This window comes from Diceros bicornis, chromosome 18 (genome assembly GCF_020826845.1).
Source record: "Diceros bicornis minor isolate mBicDic1 chromosome 18, mDicBic1.mat.cur, whole genome shotgun sequence".
Taxonomy (NCBI): Eukaryota; Metazoa; Chordata; class Mammalia; order Perissodactyla; family Rhinocerotidae; genus Diceros; species Diceros bicornis.
In genome coordinates, this window is record NC_080757.1 from 16714781 (window position 1) to 16739413 (window position 24633).

Below are 24633 nucleotides of genomic sequence, written 5' to 3' on the forward strand. Positions count from 1 at the left end.
GTTAAAAAATGGCAGTAAGTACATACTTATCAATAGCTACTTTAAACGTCAATGGACTAAATGCTCCAATTAAAAGGCATAGGGTGGCTGATTGGATAAAAAAACAAGACCCATATATATGCTGCATACAAGAGACACACTTCAGACCTAAAGACACTCACAAACTGAAAGTGAAGGGATAGAAAAAGATACTCCACGCAAATGGCAATGAAAAGAAAGCTGGGGTAGCAGTACTCATATCAGACAAAATAGACTTTAAAACAAAAACTGTAAAAAGAGACAAGGGCATTACATAATGATCAAGGGAACAATCCAACAAGAGGATATAACACTTGTAAATATCTACGCACCTAATGTAGGTGCAACTAAATATATAAAGCAATTATTAACAGACATAAAAACAGAAATAGACAGTAACACAATAATAGTAGGGGACTTTAACACTCCACTTACACCAACAGATAGATCATCCAAACAGAAGATCAATAAGGAAACATTGGCCTTAAACGACACATAGAACAGATGGACCTAGTAGATATATACAGAGCATTCCATCCAAAAACCGAAGAATACAAGTTCTTTTCAAATGCACCTGGAACATTCTCCAGGATTGATCACATATTAGGCCACAAAACAAGTCTCCATAAATTTAAGAAGACTGAAATAATACCAAGCATCTTTTCTGACCACAATGCTATGAAACTAGACATCAACTATAGGAAGAAAATCAGAAAAGCCACAAATACGTGGAGATTAAACAAAATGCTACTGAACAATGACTGGGTCAACAAAGAAATCAAAGAAGAAATCAAAAAATACCTGGAGACAAATGAAAATGAAAATACAACATGCCAGAATTTATGGGATACAGCAAAAGCGGTTCTAAGAGGGAAGTTTATAGCAATACAGGCCTATCTCAACAAACAAGAAAAATCTCAAATAAGCAATCTAACAATACACCTAAAGGAACTGGAAAAAGAAGAACAAACAGAGCCCAAAATCAGCAGAAGAAGGGAAATAATAAAAATCAGAGCAGAAATAGATGAAATAGAGACCAAAAAAAAATAGAAAAAACTAATAAAACCAAGAGCTGGTTCTTTGAAAAGATCAACAAAATTGACAAACCTTTAGCTAGACTCACCAAGAAAATTTATATGGAACAACAAAAGACCCTGAATAGCTAAGGGAATTCTGAGAGAAAAGAACAAAGCTGGAGGTATCATACTCCCTGATTTCAAAATATACTACAAAGCTATAGTAACCAAAACAGCATGGTACTGGCACAAAAACAGACACACAGATCAATGGAATAGAATCGAAAGCCCAGAAACCCACACATCTATGGACAGCTAATCTTTGACAAAGGAGCCAAGAACATACAATGGGGAAAAGAAAAGTCTCTTCAACAAATTGTGTTGGGAAAACTGGATAGCCACATGCAAAAAAATGAAAGTAGACCTTTACCTTACACCATACACAAAAATTAACTCTAAATGGATTAAAGACTTGAATGTAAGACCTGAAACTATGAAACTTCTAGAAGAAAACATAGGCAGTACGCTCTTCGACATCGGTCTTAGCAACATATTTTCAAGCACCATGTCTGACCGGGCAAGAGAAACAACAGAAAAAATAAACAAATGGGACTACATCAAACTAAAAAGCTTCTGCACAGCAAAGGAAACCATCAACAAAACGAAAAGACAACCTAACAACTGGGAGAAGATATTTGCAAACCATACATCTGATAAGGGCTTAATCTCCAAAATATATAAAGAACTCATGCATCTCAACAACAAAAAAACTAACAACCCAATTAAAAAATGGGAAAAAGACCTGAACAGACATTTCTCCAAAGAAGATATACAGACGGCCAACAGACACATGAAAAGATATTCAAAATCATTAACTATCAGGGAAATGCAAATCAAAACTACAATGAGATATCACCTCCCACCCGTCAGAATGGCTATAATTAACAAGACAGGAAACAATCTGTGTTGGAGAGGATGTGGAGAGAAGGGAACTCTCATACACTGCTGGTGGGAGTGCAAACTGGTGCAGCCACTATGGAAAACAGTATGGAGATTCCTCAAAAAATCAAGGATAGAAATACCATATGATCCAGCTATTCCACTGCTGGATATTTATCCAAAGAACTTGAAAACACCAATGCGTAAAGATACATGCACCCCTGTGTTCACTGCAGCGTTATTCACAATAGCCAAGACTTGGAAGCAACCTAAGTGCCCATCAAGGGACGAATGGATAAAGAAACTGTGGTATATATACACAATGGAATACTACTCAGCCATAAGAAACGATGAAATCCAGGCATTTGTGACAACATGGATGGACATTGAGGGTATTATGCAAAGTGAAATAAGTCAGAGGGAGAAGGTCAAACACCATATGATTTCCTTCATTAAGTAGTAGATAATAACAACAATAAACAAACACATAGAGACAGAGATTGGATTGGTGGTTACCAGAGGGGAAGGGGGGAGGGAGGAGGGTGAAAGGGATAATTCGGCACATGTGTGTGGTGATGCGTTGTAATTAGTATTTGGGTGGTGAACATGATGTAATTTATGCAAAAATAGAAGTATAATGATGTACACCTGAAATTTATACAATGTTATAAACCAATGTTACTGCAATAAACAGAAAATTAAAAAAATAAATAAAAAATAAAAATAAAAAAGTATGTAAATGCCTGTGTATAAGAAAAATTCAAACAAAATACCAGAGTAAAATGAAAAAAAGAAGTCTTTGCTTCTCTACCTACTCTCACTCCACCTTCCTTCCCCAGACACCCACTGTTACCATTTCCAGATTCTTCTTACACACTCACATACATAAACATGCTTCCTGCTTTTTTACATAAGTGGAATTATACCTTATGTACTGGGCTGCAGCTTACATTTTGCAGTTAACAATATATCTGAGAGGTTTTTTTCTGTGATAGTACATCTAGATCTATCCCCCATTCTACCACTTTTAAACCACTGCACACGATTCTACCGTATGGATAGGGCACATTTTATTTAACCATTCTTCAATGATGGACATCATGGAAATCTCCGATTTTTTTGCTTTTAAGGCTGCAGTTCACCTCTTTCTTTGTATATCTTCCTCTACATGTACGGATTTTTTTGTAGACTTCGTATCTTGACGTCAAATTGTTGCCTCACAGGGCATGCAGATTTAAATTTTTGACACATAATGACAACTTGCTCTTCAAAAAGGCTGTACCAATTTGTATATTAGTACCAAAATCTTGTATTGTTAGTCTTATAATTTTTTGGCCAAACTGATGTGGAAATTAGTATCCTATTCTATTTTTTTATATGTTTATTAGCTAACCGTATTTCTTCAGTGAATTTCCTGCTAGACCCTGCACTCATTTTTCTAATGGGTTACTTGTCTTTTTCTTATCGATTTTAAAGAATTCTTTATATATGCTGGATATTAATCATTTGTCTTACATAGCTCAAACTACTTCTTTCCCCTAGTTTGTTGTTTATCCCTTAATTTTGTCTATGGTCTCTTTTTCCAAATAGAATTTTGTTCTTTTTATGTTGTCAAATCTCTCAGTACTTTTCTTTATGGCTTCTGGGTTTTCTGTCTTATTTATTCCCCCCTAGTTATTAAAGGATAGCCTATTCTTCTCATTTAACAGAGAAGGCAGTTCACTGACTTACAAGAGAGTCAGGACTGGACCACAAGTCTCTCTTGACTGCTGGTCGGAGAATTTTCCTACCAAATCACATTGCTTCTCTGTTGTTATCAGCAGTTTTTTAATCCAGTTTTAAAGGAATTCAAGAGGTATAACTTTCTCAGTTTTGATTTCTTCCTTCCCTCATCACTCCTGTCTGCCTGTATGAGGTCTGTGTACTCTTTGCATGATTAGGGAACAGAGATGAGTCAGCCGTGATTCCTGCATTCCAGGAGCTCAAAGTCTGAAATCACACTCAGAAATTACTATAAAACATAAAAATTTTGTTTCTCTATGGATAGGAAACCTGAAGAAAACATACTGATGTGTTAGAAGGGAGCCTGGGTTTCCAAAAGGAAGAGGTTTTCAGAGAGACACTTTGAATCTGGCCTTTGATTACATAGAGATTAAATGATTTTAACCAACAACACCACATTCCACCTTTTCAACGAAGGTGCACAGTACTCAGATCTGCATATCTTCGTGTTTTAATCTTTTAGTATCTCACTGACATGGAGATCTGTATACCTGGCTTTGAGGTTTACAGAGACACAGTGACCTGGCTTGCTTACCAGAGACATTAAGAAAATAAACCCTAAAGTAAAAACATATCCTAATTATAATAAAACTCAATAGTTGATAAAGTAATAAGGTATATGTGACTAAATAAATAGGCCTCTGAGACTCACAAAATTACTGGCCTGTAAAATGGGACGAATACTTAGATAAAATGATGATAGGACATTCTAAAAACATGAAGTATTGCATAAGAGACAAATAATAAATCCATACAAAGTACTCTGTATCATCACTATTCACATGAATTCAGCAAAATCCCTGGAATGGGAGATTACACACTTGAGACAATGGATGGAATCACCATACTGTAAAAGACTGAAGTGAAGCCCAACCACTCAACCCACTGACTGGGTTCCAGCCTCCCTCAGAAAGGTCTTACCAGTGTTCCATCTGTCAGGGTGCAGCCGGAGAAGCGTTTTGCAAGAAACCCCTCAAAGTTAGTTGTCCTCTGAATAGCAAAAAGAAGCAATTTCACTTCAATTTCCTTAGCTCTGGTACGCATAATCTTGGCAAGTTCTGTCCTTCAAAATAAAGAGATAAGAAATAGGTGAAGGGGATAAGAGGCACAAACTTCCAGTCATAAAATAAATAAGTCACAAGGATGTAACGTACAGCATAGAGAAAAGAAAAAAAAGAATGTTTTCAAACAAACTGATCATTCAAGATAAGACAAAGTAAATGGTTTTAGCTTATATTAAAAAATAAGGTGGGGCTGGCCCCGTGGCTTAGCGGTTAAGTGCTCGCGCTCCGCTGCTGGCGGCCCGGGGTTCGGATCCCGGGCGCACACAGACACACCGCTTTTCCGGCCATGCTGAGGCAGCATCCCACATACAGCAACTAGAAGGATGTGCAACTACGACGGACAACTATCTATTGGGACTTTGAGAAAAAAAAAAAAAAAAAGGAGGAGGATTGGCAATAGATGTTAGCTCAGAGCCGGTCTTCCTCAGCAAAAAGAGGAGGATTAGCATGGATGTTAGCTCAGGGTTGATCTTCTTCACACATACAAAAAAATAATAAGGTATGTGATCATTTCAAATCCTGAGGTCTGTTATCAACTTAGATATACATATTCTAAATAAGAATTTTAAGGTGAAATTATCCACCAGTCAAAAGAAATCAAAGATTATGGACACCAATTTGTTTACACGGTTACCACTATTTTTTATCTTTAAATCTTTCAATAATTTGATAATAACATATATGAAGCATTTACTCAGTATTTTACAAAAATGCATATATTCTATATAATTTCACAAGTTATTAATTACTGAATTACAAAGTCCTCCGTCTTCCAGAGAGCTCAAAACCCCCTCTCCAGCCAGACAGCAGCAACTCTGGAAATACACGTCAGAGACTAGAATCCCCATGTGATAAGTGACGTGTACATGCTTAGGTGGTTCCTGCCTGTGAAGCTTAAGTGCCAGTCACGCATGTTGTTCTGTTTCAGAGTGTAAGTTGTTCAGCAGCAGCGACATGAGAGTTCTTATTAAGTTCTGAGCTATGATCATCTTCCCACATAAACAAATGACAAAATCAAACAAAGAGCCTCTGAGTTTATTTGAGAATTATGTATCTGTAGGATTTTAGCCAAAATTCGAACAATGAAAGCTTGGCAGCAACACTGACGTTAGCTGACACAACAATGGCAGGTTTGTTGGCTTTAGTATACTTCTAGTCTCCTGTGGACTTCACTTTTCACAGAGTTAGTTTGCAAGCTGCTGAACTGTAGGGCTAAAGGGAATTAGTTATCAATTTCTCAAGGAACTTGCTCTTTCTCTGCGAATCAGTACTTAGGAAGTGACAACCACAACTGACCTTGAATCAATACTAAAAGTTATCTAAATCTATGGTAGCAAATGTGTTTCTTAAAACAACAGCCACATAGAATGTACAACACCAAGAATGAACCCTAACGTAAACTACGGATTCTGGGTGGTGATGATCTGTCAGTGTAGGTCCATCAATTGCAACAAATGTACCATTCTGGGGGCATGTGTAGAGGCAGGGGAATATAGGAAATCTCTGTATCTTCCTCTCTATTTTGCTATGAACCTAAAACTCTTCTAAAAAAGAAAGTCTATTAAAAAAAATAACCAATAACCAACACCCTTAAGACATTTTCCCCCTACAATGTGATTAAAGCATGCAACTAACTTGACTATACTCGCTATGATTTTAAGAAAGAAGATTACCATAAATTACTCTAAGGCGGCTGAGTTATGCTTGGATATGGGACTTTTTTTTAACTAACCTTGAGTTAACGTAATGGTGCACTATTAGAAGTAACTAATCAACTAATAAAATAAATAAACTAATAAAACCCACTTACTACCACTGTTATGGTATAGCTGCAAGTAAAGAACAAAAAATTTTCTACCTTTAGCTCTGTCATGGATACACTGATCTAACCTTCTTGGGCTTTAATTCTTCCATATAAAGGGACTATTTGGCCCTGGGCTACACTTAAAATGCTTAGAACACTCAGATGCCAATATTACCAACTATCCAAAGACTATAAACACTGTATCAGGGCAGGAAAATTTGTTCAACAAATATTTCCTGAGTGTCTACTACGTCACTGAAGTAGATACTACCCCCGTCCCTATGGAACTATCTATCTAGCAAGTCAGGAAATCAAAATGATGATGGATATATACACTGCACACCAAGATATGCGATACAGACATAGGGGAAATGTGGGGCAAGGAATCACTATAGGAAAATCTGGTTGATGAGCCTTGAGTTGGTTAAGTCGAGAAGGCGGGCTGTTCAGAAGGGCTAGGAAAGGAAAGTCCTAGAGCAAAGACAGAAGCAGATGTAGCTGCTATGTTGTATACATATTACTTTTAAGGCACAAAAAAAAAAAGTTCCCTGGCTGCAGCTACTGGCCCAAGGCTCTCATGTACCCCTTTTTCACTTTTTTCCCATCAAGTTTTTACCCTTCCTCTACATAATGCTCTCTCCTGTAAGGCTGAAACTCTGAAGTTGAAGAAGGTGGAAGATAGCTACAATCGGAGTTTGGGAGTTGGTTTTGGGTACATAAAATCTGACTTTCAACAGGAAAGGAGTCTTCTGTGGGGAGGGAGTCCAGCACAGGTGAAGAAGTTCTCATTAAAATGATGACTTTTAAACAACAACAAAAAAAGTGTAAGTAGTACCCAATCTACAAGACAACGTGGAACCTTTAGAGACTGGGGGATTGATTTCAATCAACTGATTTCAATTAACACCTAAACCAGTAGAGACTTGGAATTTACCTTGTGACATGGCAAAATTCTACCGCAATCCTCTCGGTCATGTACCACTCACGTGGAAACATCCGGCCATATTTCTCCTCATAGTCCACAAGCTGGCGTTTTATCCAGGCATAGCGTCTGTCGATTTTGTCCAGCCAGGCAACCTTAGGAAGGCAGGGAACAAAACCCACCCCAGTGCTTAGAAGTAGTGTTGACAGTTTAAGGAAGCAAACAAAAACACAGAACCAAGAAAAAAACAACGAATTTCTCTATTTCTCACAGTTTTAAGGACTCTAGGCTACTTTTTTACTGATCCTGAGGTTCTTAATCTGTGATCTATGATTGGGCTTCAGGGGTCTGTAAATTTCCTGAAACTGTTTGCAAAGTTTTATGCATAGGTGCATTTTTCTGGGGAGAAGATCTGTAGCTCTCATTAATTTCTCCAAAGGGTCAGTGATCCCCAAATGGTAAAGAACCACTAAACTGTACAGTTAGCCCCTAGGATTCATGGTTCAACAATCAACAGATTAAGACAGTAATACTAATAAAGTATAAATCAGTAGATTTGAGAGCATTCAATTTTCAATAAAATGCAAATGTAACATCTGATCTCATTTGGTAAATACTTACATCTTGGTTTTCTTGAAAAAGTACTAGATACTCTGAAAGATGCTGTTTTATAAACTTTTTGATGATTTCCTGTTTGATTCTGGGGTCCAAAATATTAGCAACCAGACACGCATCTCGTAGGACATTGCTGGGTCCTCCTGGCCTCTGGTGAAACAAACATACACCAGTTCAAAAGCCAGAAACAACCTTTAAATCTCATGGCCTCTGACAGCTGCTACTTCTTGTTCCTGTCTTGAAGTTATTATTACTCCTACTCCCCTGACACTCATTCTTCTGCTGTGGATGGATATTTTAGTTACTTATTACTTGATGAAAGAATCATTAAGCTAGTCTGCAGTAGCCAATATAAAAGCTACTCTGTGAATAAGCAATGAGACATTTTGGAAACAGGGCCAGCAATGAACGTAGGAAATTTTGCTTTCTGAACACCAAAACTGAAATCACCTTGTTGAAGAGCCCTAAAAGTCAGAATGACACCAGTCTCACTCTACACATACCACTTTCCCCTGATTCCAACTTTGTATTCCTGTTCTCAACGTGCTATATTTGTGCCAAACAGTGTGGTGGCATTTAAAACCTAAAACCAGATTCCAAATCACCAGACTTGTTTCACTGATAGTCAACCACCTAAACAGGCAGCCAAAGGTAACATATTATGATATTGGCCCCTTGAGCTGAAAAGAACAGTAGAAGGATATCAAGGGGCTGTATTGATACATCATGAAGGGAAGGCCTTTGTTATTACTGAAGGCAATTCAATCTCATTGAAACTTTCTTTATAGTAACTCACTGAATGACCAGGTTGGCTGAGTAGACTATAGTTAAAAAGAACACTTGGAATCTACTCTTGGCTTGGCTAAATAGCCACGTAGCTTTGGCATAATTATTGAAACTCATCTGAAAAATAAACGAAAAAAAAAAAGGACTTTAGGTGATAATTAAAGTTCTTCCAAATATTTATGACATTTTTTTGCCAATTCTGTCCAATTTATCCATCTCAACTAAAGTTCAAGAGTTTCATAAGCATTATCTAAGCTGTCTAAAGCTAAATTGTTAAAATGATGACTCGCTCCATGCTGGGTGGCTCTTATGTCATCTGCTGAGCACTCTGACTGCCCACCTCCTGCTTCTAGAGGAAAGTGTTTGATCCGACAGAGAAGTCACAGAAGCCAAAACCCATGGGCTCATTGGTTCAAATGTTTCCATTTAAAAAGGACTTAATAGGTTACCTTGGATAATTTTTTTTAATATCTTGATTTCCATTTATGAACTAGGAATAGTAGTAACACAAGGCCTTTAAGAAAAGTCAATTGTCATTAAAAAGGAAAAAAGTAAACTCCTAAAGCAACATTAAGTTATCCAGCCAGAGAAAAGAGAAGGTAGTTGTTAAAGAAAACCATTTTAACTTCATCTTCCTGACGGGATCTGGGAAAAAGATATAAAGTAGGTCACGGTTAGTTCCTTCTAAACAATAAAGCTGGGCTTCATTCAAATCTTTCTGAAACTTCTTGAAACTAGGATGGACAGCAAAGTATAGTAAAGCAGACCTTGGATGAGAAGAGTCTAGTGCTTATAATTTATGAATATCTTATAATCTCTTTTCATAGAATGGTTTTCCAACATCCACTCCCCACAGTTACATCAAATGAATAAGGAATATGAAGTCCTCAGAGAAACATAATTTACAAATAAAACATCTGATTACCAGAAGACAGCCACAATATGCAGACATTAAATCAAGAGCAGGTTTCCTATAGAAAGTAATCTACAATACTGGCGCAGCTACCCCCACCTATTTCCTAAATTTCTTTTATGGAGCACAAAGAAGAATGATTAAGATATTTCCAGTTATTGAATTATAGAGCAGATTCAGGAAATGTTCCTTGGCTCAGTAAATGAACATATATCCCCCATCTCCTCCCACCAAGTGCAGTGAGGAACGCTGCTTGTCTGTGTGTGCTTCATTTCTGCACTGAACAATTCTCTCTTGAAATAACCCAAATAAGAGAGAAAAAAAGCTTCTAAAGGTCCTTCTCTCCCGACATATGCAAAGCATTAAGATTATGTCTGCTACAATTTGAAGGATAGCGCTGAAAGCAGTTATCCAAGCACAATGACAGCCAAGAGAGGCTGAGCTTGTTACATGAGAAGTGTAACCAATAGCTCGCAAGTGGAATACTGTGGGCTTCCCAGACACAACACAAACAGATACGCCACCAGTGAGAGCTAAAGGGATTAATTCTAAAGAACAAGACTCTGATCATTAAAAGTGAGTCTCCTAGCTGTGTCATTCCGAGGGTTACATAAGCCTGTGGACACTCCTCCTGGTTGTCTTTTCACCAAACTGAAACCAATAAGTTATGTAATAATCCTAAAAAACATTGTGGCTTGAAGATTTTTTTTTTTAACACAGCCACGAGATAAAAGGAATTTACTGGGCAGACAAGATATTAGGTTTGACACACATTAAATTAAACCATAACAAATCCTCACTTTTAGATGCTGGAAGAACAAAGATGAGGAATCAACATTCCTTTGAGATATTTAAAATCAAGGATGGTCTCATCAACCTGAACCTTTGGCAAACAGACTTACGGCTGCCAGCAAACATTTTTGGAATGGTTAACGAATAGTAACTGTAATGAGTATGGATTAGGCAAGAATGGTGATAATATAGAAAGACTGGAAGGAAAATGCAAAACAATACCTTGGTACCCTGGGAAGGAAATGTTTCTTCAAAATCGGCCAGGATTTGCTGTCCTAACTCGGTCTGGGCAGCCTTCACTCTGCAGGGAAAAGAGAACATATCATTGCCTGGCGTAATTTTCAAATATCCATTAAGTAATTATGCAAAGATCCGTAGGGGTCAGAACTGTTGAGGTCTTTAGAGATCATCCAGGAAGCGGGGAGGTGTGGCTAGATAGGAGAAGTCACACACTAGTTAGTAGCAGGTTTATGACCAGGACCCAGGCATCCAATTTATCCTCACAATGGATTTTCTATATACCAAAGTTCTTCTAGGCCACCCCTCACCTGTCATAAGGTAGCATATGTTAATCTTCACAAAATGTCATTGGGGGTATTTACGTTGCGGGAAAATGCTAGACAATAAGGCTCAAATCAAGTATAAATCCATTCTGGATTACTGGTATAACAGCTCTCCTGCTCCTTGGAGTAAAGAATAGGAGAAGGACTCTATACTGTTTCAGAGCTGTTTTTTTTTCAACCCAGAAACTAACATCAGGATCATAAATTTTAACAAACAAACAAAAAGAATGTTTCCTAAAGTAAAAAGAAAAAGATCTAAATGATAAAATGAACTGCTAATTGAGAGTGAAGGCCACTGAACGAAGATGTAAGTTCACTCAGGAGATTGTGAACATGAAGACTGAGCTACAATAAAAATGCGTTAGAAAGGGGAGGTTAGTACTTAACGCTCTGGTGTGCATGTATACTAGGAGCTCAAGAAATATTTGTCGGCTTAAATGAAAGAGAAGGAGAAGCAGCTGGGATGAGAGAGGAGCTGCATCTCAGAGCCCCCTGCAATGATCACATCCTCCACCAGCTGCCGGGAGCTTGGGGCCTCAAGCCAGCCAGGCTCACAGAGCCGGAGTGGAGCGAGGCTCTGGGACCACCTCTGGATTGCCCTGAGCCTGCGGCAAATATTTCATCTTTGCTAAAAGCACCATAAAATAGTGTTCTTCCTTTCTTGGTCTCCACCCTGTTACTTCAGAATTAACTTTATGAAGTTTCTAGAAATAGTGAACAGCTCAAAACCACAATTTCTTGGCTACCAGGCAGTGCCTGGCAACATACTGAGATTTTTTTTTTAAATGAGGGGATAGGCAGGACCCAAAACAGTCTGTTTTCTCTGTGGCATAGTTATAATTATGCCATATTCCAAATACTTTCCAGGGTTTTTCCACTATCTTCAAAACTTTTAAAACCACTCTTATAGGTGGGTTTGTAGCCTCGTGAGTCAGTTTTCAAGGGGGCCAGAAACGATAAAGGCTAGAATTACTGAAGTAGCCCCCAAATCAGAGCCATCCATCTAGAGTTGCTCAACGGACAATGGGAAGCATTCCTTGAGTGTGAGCTCTGACAGGAGGGAAGAGAACACGCCTTTGTAAAATTGTACCTTGGAGCATCTTGTGACTCCACAAAATGGGCCAGGCAGACAGACTAGACTCTCTGTGCCAGGTCATAAGACAGAGCTTTCAGGACCTCAGGCCCCTCTGTTCCTACTCTCTCCTTGGAAGCACACAGAGAGTACCAGTTCCCTCCTAAGCTACAGGGATAATTCCTGGAGGGGAAGTCCCACCCCCAGCCAAGGACATTCACAGTCACATTCTCAGGACTCCTGAGCATCTCAGTGATAACTGCTGGTACCAGCTCTGCCTCTTTTACCACCCCCCTAATTCCCTAATTCCATATTCTTGCTCAATATGAAATTGGAGTGCCTGAAAAAGACAACCAGAGCCTATGATAAGGCTTGGTACTCCCAGAGTGCAAAAGAAATGGTGAAGTACCAGACTGTGATTTGCAGACCCCATTGCCATCTTCTTCAATCCATTTTCGAAGTCACCTCTTGAGACAGTCTAGCCTTAGAGCTGTGCCACTGGTGAGCTATGTGTAATTGTAAGTAAGTTATTTCCCCTACGTGGGCCATAAGTAAGAATAGTTGTAAAATAAGAGGGTGGGGATGGAGGCCTGTACTAGATGCCTTTCAGCGTCCTCTCCAGTACTGATTATTCTACATACCCATCTTACAGTGCCAGCTGGCAACAGCATCCATCTTTACAGGTGGCTGCAAGTTGGATGTGTAATTAATGTTGGAGCAGAAGAATAAGCTTCTGTACATAAGTGTTTCCAACTGTAGTTTCTGAAGTGTCTATCAGTGACTCAGATAAAAGAGCAACCATTTCCCTTATTGATATTAATGATGGTCTCTATAAACCCAAACCACAATTCCACGCATTTTCAGGATGAGATGTGAATAGTAGTCTTTACAATTAGTTGCCTAAACAGGATCCTAGAAAGAAGTCAACACACTTAAAGAATATGTCTTCAGCCTTACTCCTTTATATTCCTTCCGCTTCTAACAATGAAAAGTTAAGTTCCTACTGGAAAGAGACGGATCAACTGAGACTCTGTTAGCAGAGCATATATATGAGTTGAGCTACCATGATTTTCATAGGAATGATTAGGAAATATATGTACAACTAATAGAGAATAGGATAAATAAAAATTCCTCTTGGCATTCAAATAAGGTTGGCCTGGTTGGGTGGTGACAACTTAGTATTGATCACTCTTAGGAAACAAAACATTCACAGCGCTGCCCAGAAGAAAGGTCAACCAACTGGCTTCTAGCATCCTCCATGCCACGTAATCAAGAGTTGCTCAAAAGTGCCCTTTCCTAAATGTGTTATCAGTTTGCATAATGGGTGGTAGCAGAGGGACAACAAATTATGAAAATTATTTAGACGTTTGTGGATAAAGTAACCCTGACGCTTCCATTACCTTATGAACAACAGTCCCAACACTTCACAATAAACAGACCTCCGAAATCCACAGAGTCTGTACTGGACAGGATGGTCAACTAGTCAGATTAGTCAGATGCTCCATTTCCAAACAGACAGGCTCTATAAAGAATCTCAACCCAGAATCTTAGTGTGACTCAGTGGGATGTTTTGAGATCATCAAGTGCAACGCTTACACTTTTGAAACCCTTATACTTTCAAAATCTAACTTCAGAAAGAACTTGTCAAAGTCACATAGCTAGTCAGGCCTTTTCCTTCTCTACTTTCGTTTGTTTTATCACTACACCAGGCGACACCCCCCCGGACCCCCAACCTACCAAGTATCGCTCACGTATAAGAGGTCAGAAATAGCCCTGAAAAATATTTTTTAGTTCAAGGGTTTCATGGGTTTCAAGAGAATGCAAGAATCTTCCATTCTTTCTCAAGAAATATTGACTGATTACTAGAAATATTTGCTTTCATGGATATTCTTAAGCCAGGAGGATTTGAAATGTAAAGATGATGTTAAAGAAAAAAATCATTCCCTTAACGCTACATTAACATTTAAGTATTTTCCAGAAGGGTAGTTGGAAGAACTAGCTATATTCAAATCAAGATCCATGAACTTTATATTTCAAATGTACAGGCACAGTTTTCAGAGCACAATCTTTCATATGACTTTTATAATTTATAGACAGCAAGCTATTAAACGAGAGAAACTGAAGCAATGCATAGGGTGTAACTCTCCTGTCTTCTTCCCTCCCCACAAACAAACAGCTATTTCTATCATTTCCAGATGGTTCTACCATCGCTATGTAAACATAAGGGAGGAAAATTCACCAGAAATGATGCTAAAAATAAGAAGTCTGGACTTTCCTCAAACTTTTAGTACCTCTTGAAAAACAATTGTAGTCAAGCACTGGAAACAGGAGATTTCTTCTCTTGTGTTATTTTTAGTGTTACTTAATAATACATATTCCGTATTAACCTACACAAAATTTTTGCAAACAGAAGTTGCGAAATGACCTAAAAAAAAAAGTAAACCCTCCTGTGGTTGCAGGAATCCTACCTGATAATGAACATTTGGAGCACTGAAATATAGAGGGAATATTACATTTTCTCTTTTTAAGGGGAATGTCATTACAAGAAAGTTCCTTCAAATTTATAAAACCACCTCTTTGAAAAAATGTTAAAAAGAATCCTAAAATGAGTTCATTCTCTTGCTTGCCCCTACAATGCTTTTTTATAAATAAAATTCAGGTCTGCCATATTCCTGCCGTCAACAATATCTATTTCACACAACCAACTGGTAACCCCACTCCTCAGCACATCTCCTTGACCTCATGGTCACTATCTTGGTAAGATCCTTCTCTCTTCTGGTCTAGAACATATTCTCAATCTCCAGTCTCTTATACCTATAATCCACCAGACTTTTACAAAATACAAATAAGATAATGCCTCTCCTTGCTTAAAATCTTTCACTGTCCACAAAATAAATAAATTCTTTAGCAAGGAGACCTCATCTGACCCCATCTACCCACGCAGCCTTTTACTTTCCATTGTCTCCCAAGTTACCATGATGTTTTCTCTTTCTCTCTTCTGTTTTCTCCCTCCTCTCTCTTTTTCTCTTAGAGGTAAGATCCTATTCATTCTTCGTTTTTTTTTTCATGAGGAAGATTAGCCCTGAGCTAACATCTGTCGCCAATCCTCCTCTTTCTGCTGAGGAAGACTGGCCCTGGGCTAACATCTGTGCCCATCTTTCTCTACTTTATATGGCACACCACCACAGCACAACTTGATGAGCAGCATGTAGGTCCACACCCAGGATCCAAACCTGCAAACCCCGGGCCACCGAAGCGGAGCACAGGAACTTAACCGCTATGCCACCAGGCCAGCCCCTGATCCTACTCATTCTTTTAAGATCAGATTGAAACTGAATTGTTCTATGACCCCTACCCTCAGCCCCTGAAGGTTGAGTCTATCAATTCCTCTTCTGAGATCCTATTATTCTTTGCACAGCATATGCCTGTTTTTCTATATCCATGCTATACTGAAATTTTCTATTAGTGTCTCTCTTCTCCACACAAAAATGGTGAACTCCTTGAACGAGAGTGTGCATATTTATTACCTTTGTGCCCTCAGTACCCCAACACAAGGCCCAGGATCTAGAAGATGAATAGTAAATATCTCTTTGGTAAATGAAGGAAAGAATAAATGAATGGGAAAAACAGATCAACTCCGGATTATCAGGAGGGTAGCAGGAGGTGATATTGCCCTCCCCCCTCCTCCCTCATCCACTGAGAGAAAGTCTGCCTTCCCCATCCAAGCTTCCTTCTTTCTTGCAGCTCATAAAACCCTGTTTGTCTGCTCTCTTGGCTGCTTCACATCCCCAGTGTGATATGGCGATCAGCCAGCTCTAAGTATGAAGGGGTTAGAAAGGATGAGGGAAAGGGTGGTGATTTTCCTAGTATTCTGCCAAGCACTGTTCCGACATTCCTTAATAGTTCTTTGGTATTTCCTATAAGATGGCACACTGAGCACATGTTGCAACCTTCCCTTCCAGCCCCAGATCCTTAGAAATAATGAAAAAATTTTAATAAAAATCTAGAACCAGGCAAGAAAAGAAGTGGTAGACTAGAAATTCTAAGGTCTCCCTGGTATGACACGATTGAAGAAGGAAACCACTGCTTAAAACTGCTTCTCAAATGAAAGACATGAGGGGCCGGCCTGGTGGTGTAGTGGTTATGTTCACACACTCCGCTTCGGCAGCGCGGGGTTTGCAGGTTCGGATCCCAGGCACGGATCTACGCACCGCTTATCAAGCCATGCTGTGGCAGCGTCCCACATATAAAGTAGAGGAAGATGGGCACAGATGTTAGCCCAGGGCCAATCTTCCTCAGCAAAAAGAGGAGGATTGGCAACAGATGTTAGCTCAGGACTAATCTTCCTCACCAAAAAAAGAAAAAGAAAAAAAAGAAAGACATGAGGGTAGCAGATACCAGAAGCAATGAAGCCAGTGTTCACATCTGCATCTCTGCCTTAAATCCTCAGGTCAGGAGTGGGTATGGGTCTGAGAACCCCAGCAGTGGCCAGAGGGCTGACAACATCCAGGCAGATCAGGGAGTCTCCAAGTCCAGAAGACAGCCACTGGCATATCCATCTGGCAGCTCCTCCAGCTCCAGCCCAATCTCACTTGAGAAGAGCTGTTGGTAGCACACTTAGCAGGGCAGTACATCCCACCTCTCCCTCCCTAGCAGGTGGCTGTAAAAGAGCATTCCTGATCAGACTGACAGACAATCTCAAAGCCAAAAATGAGCTTTCAGCTAGAAATCACCAAACATTGGAGGAATGCTAACACCAGGAAAGAAAGTCACCACATTCAACAAACTGAAGATCTCACATCAGAGGACAGAGAAACAGAACACGCAACTTGGAGCTTTAAAATACATATAATTTATATTTCCTGAGAGATTTAAGAGGCTATTACGACTGTGAAAAAAGAATCAACTAGAGATCCTGAAGATTAAAGTTGGATCCTTGAAATAAAAAATCAACAGCTGGGCCAAATAGCAGAATGGGTACAATTGAAGAATAAATTAAAACAGGAAGGTTGAGTTTAGGAATTCAGCCTAAAAGGACAAAGAGATGCAAAGTATGAAAGAAAAATTAAGAAACATGGCAGCAGATCTAGAAGTTCCAATATTCATGTAATAGGAATTCCACAAAGAGAGAACATAGAGAACAAATCATAACTACGCAAACAAATAAGAGAACAATTTCTCAGAATTTAAGAAACTCATGAGTCTTCCGACTAAAGGTACAATAAGTACAGAGCAACATGAATAAAAAGAGACCTATGTCCTAGTAAAATTTTGATTCCTCCCCCCAAATCTCAAATGCTTCCAGAACAAAATAAAAATCAAACAAAAATAGATTATCTTATAAAGAAATGGGAATCAGATTGACTTCAAATTTTTAATAAGCAACAATAAATGCCAGACAACACATTTGCCTAGTCTATCATACAACAGCCAAAAGATGGAAAAACCCAAGTGTCCACCAACAGATGAATGAATAAACAAAATGCAATACATACATACAATGAAATAGCCTTAAAAAGGAATGAAATTCTGATACATGATACAATATGGATGGGGGTTTGCTAAGATAATTAACTTGATAAATGTGCGTACGTGTATGTCTTGAAAATGTTAAGTTAAATGAAATAAGCCAGACACAGAAGGACAAATATTGTATTATTCCACTTATATGAGGTTTCTAGAGACATTCATAGAGACAGAAAATAGAACAGAGGTTACCAGAGGCGGGGGAGAGGAGGTAATGAGAGTTATTTAATGGGTACAGAGTTTCTGTTTGGGGTAATGAAAAAGTTTCAGAAATAGAGTGGTAATAGTTGTATAATACTGTGAATGTACTTAATGCTACTAAATTGTACATTTAAAATGATTAAAATGGTAAATTTTCTTATGTATATTTTAACACAATTTAAAAACAGAAGTAGGAAACCTACATAAATCAATTACCATAGAAGAAATTGAAAGGACACTCAAAGATCTGCCTCGAGAATAAGCAACACACCCACATGGTTTTGCAGGCAACATTTACCAGATCTGACAAAGGATTAACATCTTGAATATATAGAGAACTCCCACAAATCAATAAGAAAGGGATAAATAACTCAACAGACAAACAGGCAAAGGATATAAACAGGCATTTCACAGCAGAAATGCAAATGGCGGGCCGGCCCCGTGGCTTAGTGGTTAAGTGAGCGCACTCCACTGCTGGCGACCCGGGTTCGGATCCCGGGCTCGCACCGACGCGCTGCTTCTCTGGCCATGCTGAGGCCGCGTCCCACATACAGCAACTAGAAGGATGTGCAGCTATGACACACAACTATCTACTGGGGCTTTGGGGGGAAAAATAAATAAATAAAATCTTTAAAAAAAAAAAAAAAGAAAAGAAAATGGCGGATAATCAAATAAAAAGAAAACTAATCTCACCAGTTACCAGGGAAATGAAATTAAAGGAACTAGATATCATTTTTTATCCATTAGATAAATAAAAAGGAAAACTGACAATACCTGGGCCAGCCCTGTGGCTTAGCGGTTAAGTGCGCGCACTCTGCTGCTGGCGGCCCAGGTTCGGATCCCGGGCGCGCACCAGCGCACCGCTTCTCCCGCCATGCTGAGGCCGGGTCCCACATGCAGCAACTAGAAGGATGTGCAGCTGTGACATACGGCTATCTACTGGGGCTTTGGGGGGAAAATAAATAAATAAATAAAATCTTAAAAAAAAAAACTGACAATATCAAGCATTGTTGAGGGTATGGGGAAAGAGGTGCTCACACACTGTGCAGATGGCACTCTAAATAAATACAGCCTCTTTGGAGGGCAAATGGGCAGCAGTTATTAAAATTTTAAATGCATATAACCTATGACTCAGAATCTATCCTAGAGAAATACTTGCAGATGTGCAAAAGGGGCTACATTTTAAAAATTAGAAGCAAACAATCTAGTGATATGAGAACGGTTAAATAATCTGTGGTGTATTATACTAGGGAATTCTATGCATCAATTAAAAAGAACAAGAGGTCTGTACATACCAATGTGGAAAAATCTCTAAAATACATTGCTAGGCACAAAAAGAAAGTTTCAGAATGAAGCACATGGTATGAAATCATGTATTTAAAACAAAACAAAGCAAAACAAACCCACAAACTGAAACTACAGATTTATATAAATGCACAGATAAAAATCTGGAGGACACGCATTAAGTTGATAGTAGTAACCACCTCTATGGGGAGCCCTGAGATTTGAGGAGAAGCTAAAGGGGACTTAAGTTTCATTGGCATATTGACTATTTTTTGTGGGTGTGTGAGGAAGATCAGCCCTGAGCTAACATCCATGCTAATCCTCCTCTTTTTGCTGAGGAAGACCAGCTCTGAGCTAACATCTGTGCCAATCCTCCTCCTTTTTTTTACCCCCAAAGCCCCCGTAGATAGTTGTATGTCGCAGTTGCACATCCTTCCAGTTGCTGTATGTGGGACACGGCCTCAGCATGGCCGGAGAAGTGGTGCCTCGGTGTATGCCTGGGATCCGAACCTGGGCAGCCAGTAGTGGAGCGCGCGCACTTAACCACTAAGCCACGGGGCCGGCCCTATTTTTTCTTTTTCGTGAGGAAGATCAGCCCAGAGCTAACATCCAATGCCAATCCTCCTCTTTTTTGCTGAGGAGGATTGGCCCTGGGCTAATATCCACGCCCATCTTCCTCTACTTTATATGGGACGCCGCCGCAACATGGCTTGACAAGCGGTGCGTGGGTGCGCGCCTGGGATCCGAACCTGCAAACCCCGGGCCGCGCAGTGGAGCATGCGCACTTATCTGCTGCGCCACCAGCCAGGCCCCCAATATTCACTTTTTAAATAAAGAAAATGTATATATGTATTACTTATATAATTAAAAAGAAAGAAATCTAGGAAAAAAGAGGCCTGTAGCAATTAGGCCTTATAAGAAGGCAGAATTGAAAATGATGGCTCCTGCTAAGTACCAGCCCCTTCGTTTCTTCTTTGCTGCAAAAAAAAGGTTAGGATTTGCCAATTGTGACTGTCTCTGTCTTCTCAGTATTCTCCCTGCTGCTATTTCTAATAGAAAAGGCATTAAATTCACCACCCCTCATCCTCTTTTAGAATCCTCATCTTCCTTCTCTCTAAGCATCAACCTTTCTTTCTATTGGCTCTGAATCCGGGATTAAAACTCAACAGAAGTAGGAAGAAAAGAATAAAGTTAAAGAGGCTAAGGCATCATTTTGTCACATACGAAATTCTAGTGGCAGACCGTATTTTACAAAGATTGCCACAGCAATATACTCCATCCCATGTGCTCTTTTTACCAATGTGACTTTGACATTCCTCCCATTGAGGGTAGAAGAGACTATGTTCCTTCCTCTTGAATATTGACAGCCTTGTGACTACAGAGGTGACCCTATGTGACTTCTGAGGCCTGATTCTCTTGGGATGCTTCTTCCTGGGGCCCAGCCACCTCGCCATGAGGAAGCCCAAGCAGCCCATGGAGGACAACCCAGCTGAGCTACCAGCTGACAGAGAGCACCAACTTGCGACCCATGTGAGAGTACCAATAGTGCCCCCTCTTGAGCTGCCCCAGCTGAAGTTGCATGGAGCAGAGATGAGCTGTTTCTACTGAGCCAGGCCAAATCACACAAGCAAAACAACTGTTTAAAGCCACTAAGTTTTGTGATGGTTTGTTACAAGGAAATAGACAACTGGAACAGTTTCCCTCACAAATGTGGACAACTGAGAACTGTCTATATTTACAACTCACCAGCTGCCACTCCAATGACGCCAGGCCAGCAATTACATAACATAGGTTGCTGTAGAAGCAATGGTAAGGAGTTGGTAAGGGGTATGGTAGAGGGGACGTCTGCATGAGAGAGTCAGATCAGATGACATGTGAGGTTCTTCCTACAATAAGACTCTACAATGAACACACCAAGCTAAGTGCTGAAGCACTTCCTACCACCATCTTTTCTTACAAGGGAAGATCATTTTCTCCAGTGACGTTTTACCTTTCAGAAAGCTGCCGGATCTGTGGAATTCCCATATACTTGTGGAAGTGTTCCAGAACATTCATTACACCCTGAAGAAGATTAGCAACTTCTCCATACTGTCTTCGCCTGGTCATGGCTCTGTAAAGGAAATAAGCAGAAAACTCTAGAAAAACATCAAGGACACAAGATACAGATATGGAACAATCTACTCTGAGCTCTAAAACAGACATCAACTCAATAAGTATTCACTGAGCACTGAATATATATGGTGTAGTGCACTGGGGAAGCCTTGGTCCAAATCCTCAAGGTGACATCATTTAGCAAGGGAGAAAGCCAAGTAAACATCTAACTAACACCAAGCAAGATGAACTGAGTTCTACATAGAAGTACAAGTTATGTGCTGTGGGAGATACAAAAGAATGTGTGAGTGATGGATTCTCATTGGGTGGTGGGAAGGGAATCTGAGAAGACTATACATTTGGGATTTGGATTGGGTATTATGGGTTTAGCAGGCTTTTGACAGAGAAGGGGTAGGGATATTACTATCTGAGGATTATAACATTTGGGCAAACCAAACACATCTTCCCCGGATACGACAAAGAGCATTTATATGCATTTACATGTTACTCAAATCTGTAGATTTTAAGCTAACATTAAGTAACTCTGTGTCAGATACGTTTACTTTCCTTACTGCTAAGGTTAATGAAGCTTAAATAAAAGGATCCTGATAAAATCACAGCAAGGAAGGACAACTATTAGATCTATATTTTTCATTAGAGTTGGGCTTTTAGATTAAATGTATAATTTATGACTTCCCCTAAGAGGCATTTAAAAAGATAGGATCAAGTTCAAGCCAAGGTGTTATGTTGCTACCACTGCCTGGTCTGACAGTTTGGTAGGAAACACTGAGCATCTGGGGAAAGAGACAAGGAAACTGCTCTTCCCGTATCCCACTGGCCTGTTGATCTCTCTGATCACTACTCGCAGGAGAATGGACCAGGGTTCACTGAAGCTCATGCAACACCTGAGAGAGATGAGGAAGGAGTCTGACCCCCTCCTTACCCAATTTTGGATACTATCTCTAAATTTCTGTGAAGATGCTCTTTCTCTATCCACACATGAGATTACACTAAGGCAAGAGTAATTAGCCTCAGATAGACCACAGAAATGAACCGGCATGTCAGAATTTTTTTTTTTTTTTTTTTTTGGTGAGGCAGATTAGCCCTGAGCTAACATCCATTGCCAATCCTCCGCTTTTTGCTGAGGAAGATTGGCCCGGGGCTAACATCCGTGCCCATCTTCCTCTACTTTATATGTGGGACACCTGCCACAGCATGGCTTGATAAGTGGTGCATAGGTCCACGCCCAGGATCCAAACCTGTGAACCCTGGGCTGCCGAAGCAGAGCACACGAACTTAACCACTATGCCACTGGGCCAACCTTCCTGGCATGTCAGAATTTTGCTAGTAAAAGAGGCCTTTAGATTACTTCTTTGTGGTAAATAATCAGCTCTTCCTTTTAATACTATTTCTAATGTCCTTGTGTATCATTCCTTATAGATCCTCTATAAACCAGGCAGAAAGCTACTGTCTTTGAAAACGTGGGTTGAACAAAAAAGTGGGTTAAATGATAAATCAAAGATTTGTTTCCATATGGTACATTCAATGACAGCGCAACTCAACCCAAAAAGGGGCAGGAAAACTTGCCAAGGCAGAGGCTGTAGGATGCGATTATGGGCTTGAATCATCTTGTTGGCCTCAGTGGTAGAGATCTACCACATGTAAATGATCCGTACTCTTGGAGTCATTCTCCACATGCTTTCTGGGTCCCTTTCAGACTCCCTTGCACCTCACTTCAAAGTTTCAGGTGTTTGTTACATTTTGAATACAGAGGGCACAAAGCAAAAATGGTGACTAGACATGTGAGACCGATTTGCAGAAAGTAGGGCAGAAGAGTGAGACTTCTCTGGCTGAGAAGTAAATAAACCTGTGACACCATTTTCTTTATGTGACACATTCATTTCCTGTGGACCCAGAAGAGAAAGTCAACACTGCTTACTCGAGGGAATCGACGCCACCTGCCAACATGTGCAGGTGGTTCAGCGTTGTGATTGAGGTGGTCAGGTGGCGTTTGGCATGATCTAGCTGCTTAATATCGCGGGTGATTTCTTTAACCTACATATTGAAAAACCATAGGAGAAAAAGAAGGAAGGTTAAGAAAGATGTAAATCCATCTGCAAGTAGCTCCACAAGAAAATAATGCAAATGAAGCAAGGAAAAAAATCTCAGATTAGCCCTTGGAGAAAACACAAACATTCTCATAATACATAATGAAAATAATTTCCAATCAGCTCATTTAAATTTAATTTGGCATTTCTTCAGCAGACTTTACCCAGCGTTACTAAATCCTCAATTGTGAGAATGAAATGAACTTAATTTTTCACCCCAAATGGGGTGATCCAAATAGCAATTTAGTATGGAGCATACAGGGTCCAGGAGCCAAGCACAGCATATGTCCTCTCGAACAAGGTCAGAAAAGTATGCCTTCTCACACCAGGACTACTACGTTCAGTATAAAATGGATACTTTTAGTTGGCTAATTCTACTGAGATGGTCTTTATTCATGGAACCAGGGTTTATTTGCCCAGTCTCCAGCAAAGCAAAGATTTTCTCTCAAACATCAAGAAGACTAAAATCGACCCTGGTAACATAAGCCTAACATGTAATGTCATAGAGGAGAGGCGCAGTCTTCAGGGAGTAAGAAGGCAATTGGGGGAGTACAATTCCAACAATGTTGATCCAGCAGGTCCAAGAGGAAGAAACTCTATATCAGGGAATACAAGCATATTTCAGTCACTACATAAGTGCGTTCAGCAGTGAAGTGGGGACAATCTTCCAACTTGACTAACACCTAGGTGGAAGCTTCCACTAACTGCCTGAGTCCATGCTGACCAAGCAACTTTCTGAAGGGCAATTTGGTTTCCCAGGTTCTTCGATATCTGGAGAGAAGGGAGTGACCTGGATACCAGGCACAAACATTCTAGTCACTAGAAAGATATATCGCCTGTTAAAAGTGAAAAAGCCAGTAGTGACTTAAGTTCATGTAACCGGATTTTTTAGAGTTTGATCACCCTGAGTGAACTCATATAAGCTGCACAGCTCAGTTCCACACCCACAGACTCGCAACGTTGACCTGGATCTTAGCAGTAAAAAGCCTCTTTCATGGGGACTTCCTCATCAAGCCTGCTCTTTCTATAACCCTCAGGCCATCAAAATATCTCTATTTCTATTGTGGGGAGAAAAAAACGGTTAAGGACCTACCACCTCTTTACTGAATAGCTGAGTTTGGGGAAAAAGATCAGCAG

At 39.8% G+C, this 24633-nt stretch overlaps 1 protein-coding gene across 2 annotated transcripts in view; it reads right to left on the reverse strand.

Moving 5' to 3' along the window:
- VPS53 (VPS53 subunit of GARP complex) overlaps window positions 1-24633 on the reverse strand; it is a 151249-nt gene that overhangs the window by 86356 nt on the left and 40260 nt on the right. For both annotated transcript variants that reach the window (XM_058560153.1, XM_058560152.1), the window contains exons 6-11: window positions 23328-23443; window positions 21288-21407; window positions 10874-10952; window positions 8167-8310; window positions 7558-7700; window positions 4677-4818 (exon numbers count right to left, since the gene is read on the reverse strand). In XM_058560153.1, the coding sequence (XP_058416136.1) occupies window positions 4677-4818; window positions 7558-7700; window positions 8167-8310; window positions 10874-10952; window positions 21288-21407; window positions 23328-23443 (744 nt within the window). The remainder of the gene's footprint in view (window positions 1-4676; window positions 4819-7557; window positions 7701-8166; window positions 8311-10873; window positions 10953-21287; window positions 21408-23327; window positions 23444-24633) is intronic.